This window comes from Gadus macrocephalus, chromosome 16 (assembly GCF_031168955.1).
Source record: "Gadus macrocephalus chromosome 16, ASM3116895v1".
Lineage (NCBI taxonomy): Eukaryota > Metazoa > Chordata > Actinopteri > Gadiformes > Gadidae > Gadus > Gadus macrocephalus.
Genome location: NC_082397.1, coordinates 16,772,927 through 16,787,926, shown reverse-complemented (window position 1 = coordinate 16,787,926; position 15,000 = coordinate 16,772,927). Strand labels below are relative to the sequence as shown.

The window sequence follows — 15,000 nt, the reverse complement described above, 5'->3', positions numbered from 1 at the left end:
GGTTCAAATAGTCTTGCCTGTTGAGTGACCGCACCAAGAAGCAGCAATGTGATACAAATAACCATCTAGTGTCAGCGAGAGGATAATCATATTTTTTGTATTTCAGAATGATTTACTATCTTCGTCAGCATCAGAGAGTATTGAGAAGAGGATGAACAATTGCATTTTTGAGTTTGATGGCTCATATCCCATAATGCCCTGCATGTTTGTTTCATGGTTTGTTAGATCATGCCTACAGTCCGTGAGGACTCCGGATTCTTCTCCTGCCATGCAATCAACTCCTTCGGGGAGGACCGGGGCATCATCCAGCTCACAGTGCAGGGTAAGGCCAGTCTTACAGCGCTGGTCCACTATGGAGAGCACCATGGTACCTGTCTCTGTAGTGGGCTGGTCTCTGGGTCTTGGTATTTGGGTTACACACGTCCAGAGAGTCTTTCTGACGTCTTGTATTCATTCTTGTGTTCATGGATTTAATATTGGATTAATGTGGTTGTTTATTCTGCCGCACACTATGTGTTCCACCAATCTTTCACCTGGGAAATCACCCAATAGACAAGATGACATCCTAATATGGCTGGATCTCTCTCTCTCTCTCTCTCTCTCTCTCTCCCTCTCTGTTTCTATCAATCCTGCCCTCTCTCTCTCTCTCTCCCTTGCCCCTCATGCAGAACCACCGGACCCCCCTGAGGTGGAGATCCGAGAGGTCAGAGATCGGACCATCGCTCTTCGCTGGACTATGGGCTTTGACGGTAACAGCCCAATCACAGGATATGACATCGAGTGCAAGAACAAATCAGGTAAGCCAGCACCACTTTATGTTCTATGTAAATGCAGTCCATTAACCGTTTATGTGATACATTGCAGAGTATTAACAATCAGCAAGAAGTAATACAATGGGGCCTTTCTATATGCAATTTGCATGTTCAACACATGTTTACATATATTACTTCCTTTATCCAAAGACATGCATGTTATGCTACTAAGGTAAGAAGATCTGCTGATATAATGTATTTTCCTTCCAGCATCATGGCTATCAGCACAGGTAACCAAAGACGTGTCACCCCAGCTTAACCAGGCCACCATCATCGACCTGCACCCTTCCTCCACCTACAACATCCGCATGGTCGCCAAGAACATCATCGGCAACAGTAACCCCAGCAATGAGCTGACCATCACCACAGACGAAGCAGGTCAGTCTGCAGTGAGACAGCAGAGGCAATCAACAATGTAAAAGTGCTATCATTCTCACGTGGACATTTCTGACTGCCTTTCTTCTTCTTTTTAATACTTCTGCATATTCCAAAGAGTCAAATACAAGTAAAGTCAAGTAGAGCAACTAGCTTTTTCATTTTTTTTCAAAGAATTTGATATTTATAATTTTAATAATTGTTAGTGCCCACTGCAACATATTTGTGACACATTAGCACCATCTAGTGGTGCTAATGACAGCCATCTAGTGCACCATCTAATGGTGCTAATGTGTGGTATTTGCGGTGGAAGAACAAGGGATGTCATGTTTTTTCTCCGCCTCTGTAATGCTGACACATTAATTGTAGCTGATGTCAGTAAATACAGAGGAGGGAAAATCTTTGAAAGGACTTTTACTTTGTCAAACAGGAAGTGACACCTCTTGAACATTGTCACCTTGTGGTACATCAATAATGCTGAATGTCATGCTTGGTCTCCAGCCCCTGACGGCCCCCCACAGGACGTCCTTCTGGAGCCCACCTCCCCGCAGAGCATCAAAGTCAGCTGGAAGGTACAGTAGCCCACTGACATCATAACCATCCATTCTGTGAGAGCAATAGGGCTGGTATATGAATACCCACAATGCATCAAGGGGAGTTTTTGCTGGTGATACTGCACCCTATGGAGAAGACCAAAGAGAGGTGTTCTACTGTACAATCCTACATCAACATAGTTATACAGTACACTAGGATAATGAAAAATGTTCACGGATGAAAACAGCTTTGGCTGTCTCAAACCCGATAATGTCTCCCAACAATTATCGATTAATTACTAAGCGAATGACCAAAACAACCTTACCACCATCATGATGATTGCCATCCCCATGCTCCCAAAATGGAGGCCTGCCATTGCATTTGAATGTTGCAATGTACAGCCCCCTATCGTGTAGTCTAATACGCTAATATATTAAAATAACAATACCAATAATATGACATTGAGTGCAAGAACAAATCAGGTAAGCCAAGAATCCAGCACCACTTAATGTTCTATATAAATGCAGTCCATCTACCATGTGCAGAGTATAAACAAGGAGCAAGAAGTAATGCAATTAGGCCTTTCTTATATAAGTATAAATACTATACCGATATTAAAAACAACATGCTCTGCAGCCGCCGCCGAGACACCTGCAGAACGGTGTGATCCGGGGCTACCAGGTGGGCTACAGGGAGTACAGCCCCGGGGGCAACCACCAGTTCACCATCATCAGCATGGACACCACCGGGGACACCATGGAGAGCATCCTGCTGGACAACCTCAAGAAGTTCACCCAGTACAGCGTGGTGGTGCAGGCGGCCAACCGGGCCGGCACGGGGCCCTCCTCCCAGCAGGTGGTCACCAAGACCCTGGAGGATGGTGAGGACGTGGGCTTTTTATTTTAAAGAGGTGTTGTATCGGTTTGTGACCACTAGGGCTGATGCGAGTCCAGACCAACCATGGGAACAAAACAGTGACATGGACGGGATTCTTCATTTCCATGAGGCAATATTAGTACACTTAACGAAGTTGTTCACTACGGTGCAGCAGGGTTTGATATCCATGCTTACATCAGTGGGGACATTGTGGATTGTGTTAAATAACATCAGGCTGGTGGCACTGTGTGAGTAGGACAATGTGGCCCGATGTTTAGAATATGATTTGTATAATACTTGATTGAATCTAGTGCAATGTGTGAAGAAAGTAATTTCTGTGATAAGAAAAACATCCTCTGGGCATCGGACAAATGACATTAGACCAAGAGAATCTAAAAACGCTATGCTTTTTATGGCCAGTAGATGGTAGTGTTGTTGTATAGTATTCATGAACACGAATAAACACCTGCCTATAGTCCCCCATTTGTCCCCATTTGTTTCTTCAAAATTCCAGAATATAGCCTTATTTATTGAGGCTACATACATTGCATTTAGTAATATCCGAATAGCCTTACAACACGTAGCCTATACATACTCCTCACTCTATTCTCCTCAGTATCTTCAAGGCACCATCAAAACAATGCCTGTGTGTATGTGCACCTGTTCCCCTGACAGTGCCCTCCCGGCCCCCCGAGAACGTGCTGGCCGTGGCCAAGTCCCCCGAGGTCATCTCCCTGTCCTGGATGACCCTTCCCCGGGAGGCCCTCAACGGCAACCTGCAGGGCTACCGGGTCATCTACTGGGCCAACCTGCCAGATGGAGGTACAGTAAACAGACACACGCACACCCACCACCACACCCACACCCACTCACACACCCACTCACACACACACACACACACACACACACACACACACACACACACACACACACACACACACACACACACACACACACACACACACACACACACACACACACACACACACACACACACACACACACACACACACACACACACACACACACTTGAGCTCCATTTGTTAGTTATTGGTTGGTTATCCCCATCTTATCCACTAGGGGGCACTGCAGGACCAATATCAGTGGGTACCAGCCCTTCAGCCCTGTAGCTCTCTGGACTGTGGTTCACTTTATTGCATTCTAGTAATGCATGAAATGGTAAAATACATATCCAATTTCTGAAGGAAAAGCCCCAGAGCCAATAATGCACATTTAATCAGAAATGACCAACACCATGTTCTTCTGAAAGGGTTCACTTAATATAGGAAAACATTTCCGTTTGCTTTACCAGTATTGCATTTGCACACAAACACACACCCACACACCCACACACACACACACACACACACACACACACACACACACACACACACACACACACACACACACACACACACACACACACACACACACACACACACAGTATCATATACAACATCATATCATTATCGTGTATAGTGATTGGTTGGTATTTTTACCGTATCTGTTGCATCAACGGACCAATATCGCTGAAAAACCTTTACGATTTTGGCGACACTATTTCAACAATATATTTGAATTCAGTCTATGTCTCTCTTTCTCTATGGGTTGTTCCCCATAGGCCCCATAGGATTGATTCAACCTCCATCTTCATCATCCATAATTCACCAGGCAATAACTCTGCACGGGCGGCCCAATGCTGACGGTCACACTGGTGAGCCAGATAGTCAAGGACAGAGAGGGACAGAGGAGCAGAGGATCAAAGGGAAAGGGGAGAGGAATATTGGAGAGGGGAGGAGATATATGAGCCCAGCTAACTAGGGGGAGTGAGACATGCACTGTTAACAGCCTCACTGCATCTTCAGTAATAAATAAAGGCAATTATCACGACAAAGAGGTCGCTATTTTGTATTAAACTTTTGTTTGTGTTGAAACAGGTTACAGGAGATATGGTCTCTGTTGAATGAAACACAAGTTGAACTGATGGCTATGTACAAATTGACAATTGTATGTATTTGATACCCTGGTCCCTCTCCCCCGCCTCAGAGCTGGGCGAGATCCGCAACGTGACCACGGCCCAGCCCTCCCTGGAGCTGGACTACCTGGAGAAGTACACCAACTACAGCATCCAGGTGCTGGCCTTCACCCGGGCTGGGGACGGGGTCCGCAGCGAGCAGATCTACGTCCGCACCAAAGAGGACGGTGAGATAATAGCACAAAGGTCAAAATAGCACAATGTGTGGAGTCCATTATACCACAGAGGGCCAAAGCCTAAAATGCATCCACACCGCCTGATTGATTGATTGATTGATTGATTGATTGATTGATTGATTGATTGATTGATTGATTGATTGATTGATTGATTGATTGATTGATACTTATAGTTCCTGGACCCCCTGCCGGGGTGAAGGCCGCTGCCTCCACCAGCTCCGTGGTGTTCGTGTCCTGGCTCCCGCCGCTGAAGCTCAACGGCATCATCAGGAAGTACATCGTGTTCTGCTCAAACCTCCACCCCATGGTGCGTACAGCTCTCTGAACCCAAGGTGTTAGAGCTCTCTGAGCCCCAGGTGTTAGAGCTCTCTGAGCCCCAGGTGTTAGAGCCCTCTGAACCCCAGGTGTTACAGCTCTCTGAGCCCCAGCTGTGGCCATCACTGCTGGATAAGGAGACGGCGTCGGTCAGTAAGATCTAGTGCTGGCTCAGGAGCACTTTGATGGTAGTGGAGCACCTTCAAAAAGATTGAGATTGGAGATTGTGTTGAGATTCTTGCACAGTTCAATGGAGACGCAAGCACCTTCAGAGCGAGCCATGCAGAAAGTCCTACTGCACATGGTTGCTCTTTTTATGGAGATGTTGAAAAAGCTTCAGATTAGGCGGTGCGTTCAAAATCAGTGCGATGATTCGACGATGTGTTTTCTTGACATCTTCATTTGTTAACCCCACGTCTCGTGTGTGCCTCCCTAGGTGATGAGCGAGTTCGAGGCCTCTCCGACCGTCTATTTCTACAGAATCCCTAACCTGGCCCGCAACAGGCAGTACAGCATTTGGGTGGTGGCAGTGACCGCTGCCGGCCACGGCAACAACAGCGAGAAGATCACCGTGGAGCCCCTGGCCAATGGTAATCCTTCTTTTTCTCATTGCATTTCAGTTTCCCTTTGAAGGTAATGTGGTTACATGACAAATGGTGTCCTCACAAATGCATGCCTTGGTAAAACGTATTCCCCAACGGGCCTGTGTGACTATATGACCTGTCACATCGTGACAAAGTCTTTTGGACTTGTGGGTTTGTAACTGATGTGATTGTAACGGAAATGCAGATTTCTCTGTGGGGTAGGACTGATGGCTAAATCCCCCCTTGGCCTCTCTCTGTGTGTGTGTGTGTGTGTGTGTGTGTGTGTGTGTGTGTGTGTGTGTGTGTGTGTGTGTGTGTGTGTGTGTGTGTGTGTGTGTGTGTGTGTGTGTGTGTGTGTGTGTGTGTGTGTGTGTGTGTGTGTGAATTTATTGATGTGTACATGTGGACATGTCTGCATGCTTCATGTATGTTTATGTACCACTGGGATGCCCCTCAGCTCCGGCCCGCATCCTGACCTTCAACGGTACAGTGACCACACCCTGGATGAAGGACATCGTCCTCCCCTGTAAGGCCGTGGGAGACCCCCCTCCCACCATCAAGTGGCTCAAGGGAAAGTAAGGAAGCGAGCGGTTCCCTACGTTACAGTGTGATATCGTCACTGTGTGTTTAATTCATCACCACGGAACATGGGATATTTATTCATGGGATAAATTAAAAAAAGATGTGGTAGTTTAATTTGTAGTTTGCTATGGTTTCTCTCTTCCTCCCTCTGAGTTTTAGATCTGTGTGTTGGGAGTTAAAATGGACTGTAAACCTCTGGGAACACAGCTCTTATGTAAATCTGCAAGGAATACAGATTCTACGTGTGTCCTTGTTTGTGTTTGCTTGTGTTTGCTTGTTTGAGTCCAGTGGAGTCATATTTATTTCTCTTGTCTTCTGCGTCCAGCACGAACGGGACACCTAGTCCTGTCCTGGTGGACGGACGTAGGAGCGTCCACGTCAACGGTAGCTTCATCATTCGCACTGTGAAAGCTGAGGATTCTGGGAACTACAGCTGTGTGGCCAGCAACAATTGGGGCTCAGATGAAATCACGCTTAACCTGCAGGTTCAAGGTAGGATGAGCTGACGTCAAGAGACGCTTTGCTAAGTCTTACAGCTGGGGAGTTTATTTGAGCCGGTTCATGTGATTGGACTAGTTGTCAGTTCGGACCGGCACACACTCTCAAATTCTGATAGTCACCCCTGCCGTCTTTCATTAGTCCCATTGGATCATTTATAAGTAATTACAGTAACAATAATTCTAACAATACACATTTCTAATATAGAAACTCAGTAGTACACAATTTATATTTTTGTAGTTAATAAATATTCAATATCAATATAGATATGCGTAGATTGTTCTTAGACTCACCTCATGTAAAAGTGTAAACAAAAGTGTCTTCTAAATTTCTGAATGAATATGAATGTAAAGACAATAAAGACACAGTTCCCTTGCCATACAAGATCGCTATTAAAAAAGTATAATTGTGCAATGGTACCATCGAAAGTGGATAAGAAAGTTCAAATAATTAGAATACCTGCATGTGACACATGATCTTGTAATAATCTATTATTTTAGATTCAAGAAAAAGATGTGTCTTAAAGATAATACTGTTAAGAATCTCCAAGAACAAAGAAGAAGTTTTGAAAGCTATATTGAATATCTTCCTAAGTAATTGGCGACCGGTAATCTCACAAAGTCATCAACTCCACAGTCCCCCCTGACCAGCCACGCCTTACCGTTACCAAGACAACCACTACATCCATCACGCTGTCTTGGATACCGGGGGACAATGGAGGGAGCTCCATTAGAGGTTAGTATGACACAAGCACACACACACTAACACACAGAATTACACCGATTGTTGGATTCTCTAACAACCCTCCCATTCACTTTTGTCATTAATGACAATCTGACCTCATGTCAAACACTAGCGTTTAATCCAAATTCCCGGTGCTATTTCATTGTCCCGCGTGACCGTTCAGGGCTTTCCTCCGATACAACTTGGAAAAGTGGCCGGTTGGCAGGATTAAAAAGTAACGGTGACGATTAGATGTGTTAGAGCGGAAGATTAAAGTGCTCCATCTTCGAGGGGGAACCAATCACAGCGGCACAATCACAGCGGCACAATCAAAGATGCACTGGCGATTTATCCTTGTAGCTAATCGTCGGTCACAAGGCGTGTTCTCCCTCCCAGAGTAGCAGCTCAGGGCCATTCCCACCTCCCTCCCCGGTGGAGGGGACACTGTTCTGTCGGAGTCAGGCATCATCCATCACTGGACAGGAACTTCACCAGATGCAAACTTTGAATTGTCGTTTTGTTTCAAAGTTCATGAATGTAATCTCACTCGATAGGATATAAAGTGCATTAGTGAAGGAGTTTTAAACACGCTTATGCTATAAATGATGTATACTTACATCATCATATCAGCCCTACTAATCCTACATCTTTCAGTTGAATGATATTGTTAAATTTTTGACTTGGAAAATTAAAATGCCCAAATTAGTTTGGGCATTGTACTGTTTATGTTTCATTCAGTATCTGCATGATCGCTCTCTTTCTCTCACTCTCACTCTTTCTCCCACTCTCTCTATCCTTTTCTCTCTCCACTTCTCTCTGCCCTTTAACCCTTGACCTCTGACCTTTATCCCTGACCCTTGCAGGTTACATCCTGCAGTACTCCGAGGACAACAGTGAGCAGTGGGGCAGCTTTCCCATCAGCCCCAGCGAACGTTCGTACCGCCTTGAGAACCTCAAGTGTGGCACCTGGTACAAGTTCACGCTCACGGCCCAGAATGCCGTGGGGCCGGGGCGGATCAGTGAGATCATCGAGGCCAAGACTCATGGGAAAGGTAATGAACGCCAAACCCTCTCCAATGTTATTCAGACGGCACACTGCTCCTCAGCACAGCAGCCACTCTCCTCGTAGATTCATTAAGGCTCAATCTCACCGGGAGGTTTAAAGTCTAATTCTAAGGTTGTTTAGAAGGATGAGTCCTAAAGCTATGAAAATGGGGGATCCTATGGTTCAACACACTTTGAAGTAATCATATCTGTTCTTTGGATCAATAGGCTTAGTTCCATAATTGACATACATTCTATAGCGTTCAGAAAACATGTCTATTACATTTTAGTTGAATGGCTATTATTTGAGTTTAATTGTGGGAAATGGCCAAGCAATCCGTCAGCTATTAGTTAGATTATCCTTTGCGTTTGTAGTTTACTTGTCTGCTTCTCTGTGTCAAGTGTAGACCACTATTGGCGCATATCTAACCATTCAGGGCATCTCTTTCCTGATTGTTTCAGGGAAGCATTCTAGCTTGTCAATCAAAAATGTGTGAAATGCAACATTATTCAATGATGGAGAAACCTAGGGAGGAAGGGAGAAGAGGGGAAAATGTGTCTTATGGGGTATTTTTATCTTCAGAAACTCAGTCTTTTCTGCCCCCTCTTGTTACAACATTCAAAATGTGTGATTCTTCTGCTGGTGCCTGACCTCCCATCTCCCTCCGCCCACCAGAACCCCAGTTTGCCAAAGAACACGAGCTCTTCACCAGCATCAACTCCACCAGGGTCCGGCTCAACCTGATTGGCTGGAACAACGGCGGCTGCCCAATCACGTCCTTCATCCTGGAGTACCGCGCGGTGGACTCGGCCACGTGGACCACGGCGCAGCGCACCTCGCTCACCAAGAGCTACATCCTGTACGACCTGCTGGAGGCCACCTGGTACGAGCTGCAGATGAAGGTCACCAACAGCGCCGGCTCGGCCGAGAAGAGGATCACCTTCGCCACGCTCAACCCAGACGGAAGTAAGGCTCCGTCCGATTGGCCGATAACCCTGCTCCAGTCATACCGGATGGAGGGATCGGGGGATTGGGAAGGGGAAAAGTTATTACTGAGTTTGAGCCTTTTCACTTAGCTTTCACCATTTTACAATAAGCATAATAACATCTGGAGGCTTGGATATTTTTAATACTTTGTATACAATGTATTTTGGTCAAGAAGCATATTTTTGTTATTTTTGGTCAAGAAGTACCAAGTTGAACTTTGATGATGGAAGGCTCTCTCATAGGTAGAACAGGGGATGGTTTCATGGTAGTTTGACCATGGACACAAGCAGAGAGCATCTGTACGACTTTAAACCCTTTTGGGGTCGTATCGAACTCTGCTTCCAATATTCAGGGAATGATTTGTACCCAGAAAAGACTTTATCGGCAAAAAATCCTCTCCTTACGTTTCCTCTATTTAATCTTCGCTGCCGGGAATAACAATTCTCCAAGAGTCTGTCAGTGTGCACTGACAGTGTTCGGAGTCACGGTGTGTGTGTGTGTGTATAGCGTGTGAAGACGTCTCCCAGCGAGGGAAGGCGTGTATTTACTGCGGGGACCGGTGCGGTTTCTCTGAGGGATCGTCTGGGGTCCCTGGAGGGGACCGGCAAGGCTCTGATGTAGTACAGCTTGCTCTGTTCTGTCTCTTCCGGAAGATTTGTACCACTTGAGGGCTTTGTGCTCCAGCGGGGACGTCTGTGTACATTTTGTACTCACGTGAGTGCTTGTGTGTGTGTGTGTGTGTGTGTGTGTGTGTGTGTGTCTGTGTGTGTGTGTGTGTGTGTGTGTGTGCGTGTGCGTGCCTGTGTGTGTGTGTGTGCGCACGGGTCTGGTCCTTGTGTGTGTTAACAGATACACGTTTGTGTGCATGTATGTTCATGTGTTTACACATGTGTGTGTGTGTGTGTGTCAGTGTGTGTGTGCACAATGAAACCATCTGTGATTGGCGGTTGTAGTCAGTTTGGTGGCTGCTCCCCACTGTCCGAGCTCAGCTGCAGAGGGAACGCCCAGGAGACTTGTAGAGTACAGCCGGCCTCCCCTGCACCTGGTGCCTCGCTCGGCCCATCCTAGCCCCCCTCCCCCTCCCCCAATCAGCAGTCAGCGTCAGGCTGCAGCTGACCTGAACTCTTCGTGACAGAGCAGCGCCATTTGGTGACCAAAGAAGTTGACCAGTCGCAGGCGCTAGATTAGACATCAATACAAGAGAGCTGTTTGTTAGTATTCAAATGTATTGTAATTGGGTTTTATTAAGTTGTGTGAAATGTGAAAAAGTATGCACACGGACATGCGTTTGCTGCATTTGGCTCACGCATGTGTATCTATTATCCTATTCTTCTGTTCAGCGGATAGTATGGTGAGGTTGAGGGTGTTTGAGGTGTTGTGTTTGAAACCCAATGTCCAACGTCGACATAGGTGTCCTTAAGGAAGAGGCCTGAACCCAACCTGCTCCTTGATGATGACATGTATCTCAGATTCACTGCGAGTCACATCGGACAAAAGCATCACACTAAATACAATGTTAACACAGTGGACTTACATACTAGGGCCTCAATTGCTTGACATTCACCAGACTCCTATGCACTCTTTGTGGTCTTTACGGACGGTGTAGAAAGATAGGACGGTTGGCTGGAGAAGAGAGGATTGACATGTTGCACAGGACCACTGGTGGGAATCGAACCTGGAACCCTACAATAAATACTACCTTCACGGTTATCGCACTAGCCCCAGCGAGCTGCCCCATTGACCTATTTTCAACCAACTGAAATTGAATGGCATGCTGGGAAGTGTAGTTTTCATTCCATTGCGTTGTGTCCTCTTCCCCTCTACCTAGGTACAATCCCCCCACTGCTGAACACGGGGGACCCCATCTCGGTCAACATGTCTGGGAGCGGGGGCCTGAAAATGGTGGTGACCATCACGTCCATTTTGGTGGTGGTGGTGCTGGCCTTCATCATGCTGATGGTGCTGAAGAGGAGGAGGAGGGAGCAGAGGCTGAAGAGACTCAGAGGTCGGTCGCTTTTACACGCTGGACATGGGGTGTTGAGATGAGCTGTAAATGTTCAGTGAGCATCAGGTCGATTTGGTGCTTCGATCAAAGCCAGTTTTGTGTCTTAAGTAAATGCAGTGAAAATAGGCATTCAAGAGTAGCGTGCAATAAATGCTTGTATCGATACACTTAGCTACACATTTACCAACACATCAACAACACATACATAGTGGCGGGCTGAAATAGTTAGAACACTATGCAATTAAAATGCCTTAAAACTAAAGTAGACATGCACCAATTAAAGTTAGCGAAGCAGGAATTAGATGCAATGACTTTACCCTGGTAATTAAGAGGAAACTTCAAAGAGAGAGAGAGAGAGAGAGAGAGAGAGAGAGAGAGAGAGAGGGGGAGGGGGGGAGAGAGAGAGAGAGAGAGGGAGGGAGGGGGAATGTTTGTGTGTGCGTTTGTGTTTGTGTGTGTGTGTGTGTGTGTTGGAGAGAAAGAGTATGTGTGCGTGAGAGAGGGAGTCTGATTAGTTTCTTGTTTGCTTGATATTTTTTCTGCAGTGAGCTTGTCAACTTCTATTACTTTTATTTACCACCCTTACTAACTCTTTGCTGACTTCACAGATGCCAAAAGCCTGGCAGAAATGCTGATGAGGTACGTTCGGCAAAATCTACAGATTTAAGCAATAAAAGCAACGTACAATGCAGCTGTGCACATCACCACATACCAGACACACTATCCCTGTGGCCTTTCTGGAACAACGCCGTGCAAATGTTTGCTGAGAAATCGGATTTGATGCCGATTTTCTCCGCGCAATGCGGTCACACCAAGATACAGAAAAACAACAACCCCGAACTCATGAAGCTCTTCCTGTTGATCCCTCCAGTAAGAACACCCGGACCCCCGACACGGTGAACAAACAGCAGCAGACGTTACGAATGCACATCGACATCCCCCGAGCGCAGCTGCTCATCGAGGAGAGAGACACAATGGAGACAATCGGTGAGGAGAAGTTTGGCTCGGCAGAGACGCCCGTTCGCCCTCCTCGTGCGGCGCTGGGAGCCGTGTTGTTATGAATTCATGTGACTTCAAGGGCTTTGGAAATTAACGATTCAGTCGGTTGCAACACACAGTCACGCCGAGACGTGAACGGTCCCAATGCCTGGCTTTGATCTCTTTCTCTTTCTCTCTCTGTCCATCTCCTCCCTCTCTCTCCATCTCTCTCTCTCTCTCTCTCTCTCTCTCTCTCTCTCTCTCTCTCCCTGTCTCTCTCCCTGTCTCTCTCCCTGTCTTCCAGACGACCGGTCCACAGTGCTGTTAACCGACAATGATTTTGGCGAGACCAATAAGCAGAAGTCCTCCACAGTGACCCACACGGTCCACTACCAGTCCCTGTCCCAGGCCACGGGGCCCCTGGTGGACGTGTCCGACGCCAGGCCAGGAACCAGTGAGTCGCACCATCACCGTCAGTGCTCCAAGCTTACTTCCTACTTTTTATACTAACTGCTAACACTGTACCACTAACTATGTCTGGTTGTCGTCCAGGTCCTACTAATCCCTAATGAAATGTGTCTGAACGGTCAATAATGGAGAGAATGTGTTCATAGGTTGATGGATGGGAGGGAGATGTTGAAATTGAGTAACAAAGAGGCGTTTAATTTGAAATAAACGTGCAGGTGTTTAATGATTACTGTGGGCATTTCAAACGCTGTTTAAGATAGTTATATCTGTTTTATCTGGCCGAGTGCGCTTTATGATGTTTCACCGGCTTATGTAGCCCCAAATGTGCAGGATAGATAGGCTCATCATAAATGTGTAACATCATGATCAAATGCAAATCATGCAAACAGTTTAAAATATTGCCCAGCCTTTTTTCTTTGAACACAGAAGTTGCCCACGTGGGCGGTCGAACAATTGATTAAAAAAAAAGTGTGCGCGATTAGAATAAAATAATCCCTTGTAAGTCATCTCTGTGCTCCATGCCGCTTGCGATATGGAAGCTGCAATTAATCTTCTTATTTCTTCCTTACTGCCGATCAATCCGTTTTTTCTTCCTGAACGTAAGGGGTGCAGATCATTTGGAGGCTCTAGTGAGCGAGAGAATGACCCCTCTGGGCACCTCAAAACAAAACTCGAGCCACGGGGGGGGTAATTGATCTGAATCGCAAGGCAGGCCGGTCGTTCCTCCGACCTGCCTCGTCCTTTGCTCGTATTGAACCGCCATCGGACGGCCGCCTCAGACCCTGCATCGGTCAGCTGTACCAGGGCCCGCGGGCCAGCCCTAGAAGGCTTCACCGTGTTTAGGCTCCACCGGAGCAGCACTGATGAAGACTAGTGATCACGCTGCTCGCTTCCTGACACTTCCTCTCCTGACCGGCCTCATACAAATGGTCACCCGAGGCCCAGACACACACACCTACATACACACACAGACACATAGAGACACACACACACACACACACACACACAAACACAGACACACACAGACACACACACACACCTACACAGACACACACAGACACACACACACACACCTACACAGACACACACACACACACACACACACACACACAAACACACACACACACCTACACAGACACACACAGACACACACACACACCTACACACACACACACACACACACACACACACACACACACACACACCTACACAGACACACAGATACACACACGCATACACACACACACACAGACACCCACACACACACCTACACAGACACACAGATACATACACACACACACACACACAGACACACACACACACAAGCACACACTATAGCTTGGAGGAACTCAGCCATGCAGGAGCATACACACACACACACACACACACACACACACACACACACACACACACACACACACACACACACACACACACACACACACACACACACACACACACACAGCATTTGCACAAGCAGTCTGTGAAAGCACATGCGGCAAAAGCAAACACTCTCAGGTGCAAGCATTCACACACATATACACACAGAGGGCTGCTTACACACACATATACACACACACACACACACACACACACACACACACACACACACACACACACACACACACACACGATCGACTCATTCCGCCCCGGCCAGTGGGGCTTGAATCCAATCTGCTGACTCAGCCCTTGCCCTCCCCAACCCCTGCTGTTCAAACTCAGACTCCCCCCCCCCCTCCACCCCTCCACCTCCCACTCCGTCTCCGTCTCCATGTTTTTTAATCTGATGGAATCACTCCTCTCTGACCTACTACGGTTACCAGACGCATTCTTCCCCTGCCCACATCCAATCAAGCGGCCCTCCAATGGGCCCCATTCTTACCGGGGCCCAGCCGCGCGGAGCACTTCAGGGTGTCTGGGCCCCTCATTGAACACCAGGTTACTTCAATCCGGGTACGGGCACCCTCAGACGGATGGTATCATCATGACTATTACATGGCGCCGCGT

The 15,000-nt window shown here is 47.0% G+C and overlaps 1 protein-coding gene across 1 annotated transcript in view; it reads left to right on the top strand.

Moving 5' to 3' along the window:
* dscamb (Down syndrome cell adhesion molecule b) overlaps positions 1-15,000 on the top strand; it is a gene marked incomplete at its 5' end in the record, with an annotated part of 31,386 nt that overhangs the window by 12,891 nt on the left and 3,495 nt on the right. Inside the window, 18 exons of the mRNA XM_060076239.1 lie at positions 226-322; positions 669-797; positions 1,023-1,190; positions 1,689-1,759; positions 2,358-2,601; positions 3,273-3,419; positions 4,644-4,799; positions 4,982-5,115; positions 5,560-5,713; positions 6,165-6,282; positions 6,615-6,781; positions 7,424-7,522; positions 8,374-8,562; positions 9,231-9,521; positions 11,371-11,547; positions 12,156-12,186; positions 12,419-12,534; positions 12,830-12,979. Of these exons, the coding sequence (XP_059932222.1) occupies positions 226-322; positions 669-797; positions 1,023-1,190; positions 1,689-1,759; positions 2,358-2,601; positions 3,273-3,419; positions 4,644-4,799; positions 4,982-5,115; positions 5,560-5,713; positions 6,165-6,282; positions 6,615-6,781; positions 7,424-7,522; positions 8,374-8,562; positions 9,231-9,521; positions 11,371-11,547; positions 12,156-12,186; positions 12,419-12,534; positions 12,830-12,979 (2,638 nt within the window). The remainder of the gene's footprint in view (positions 1-225; positions 323-668; positions 798-1,022; positions 1,191-1,688; positions 1,760-2,357; positions 2,602-3,272; positions 3,420-4,643; positions 4,800-4,981; positions 5,116-5,559; positions 5,714-6,164; positions 6,283-6,614; positions 6,782-7,423; positions 7,523-8,373; positions 8,563-9,230; positions 9,522-11,370; positions 11,548-12,155; positions 12,187-12,418; positions 12,535-12,829; positions 12,980-15,000) is intronic.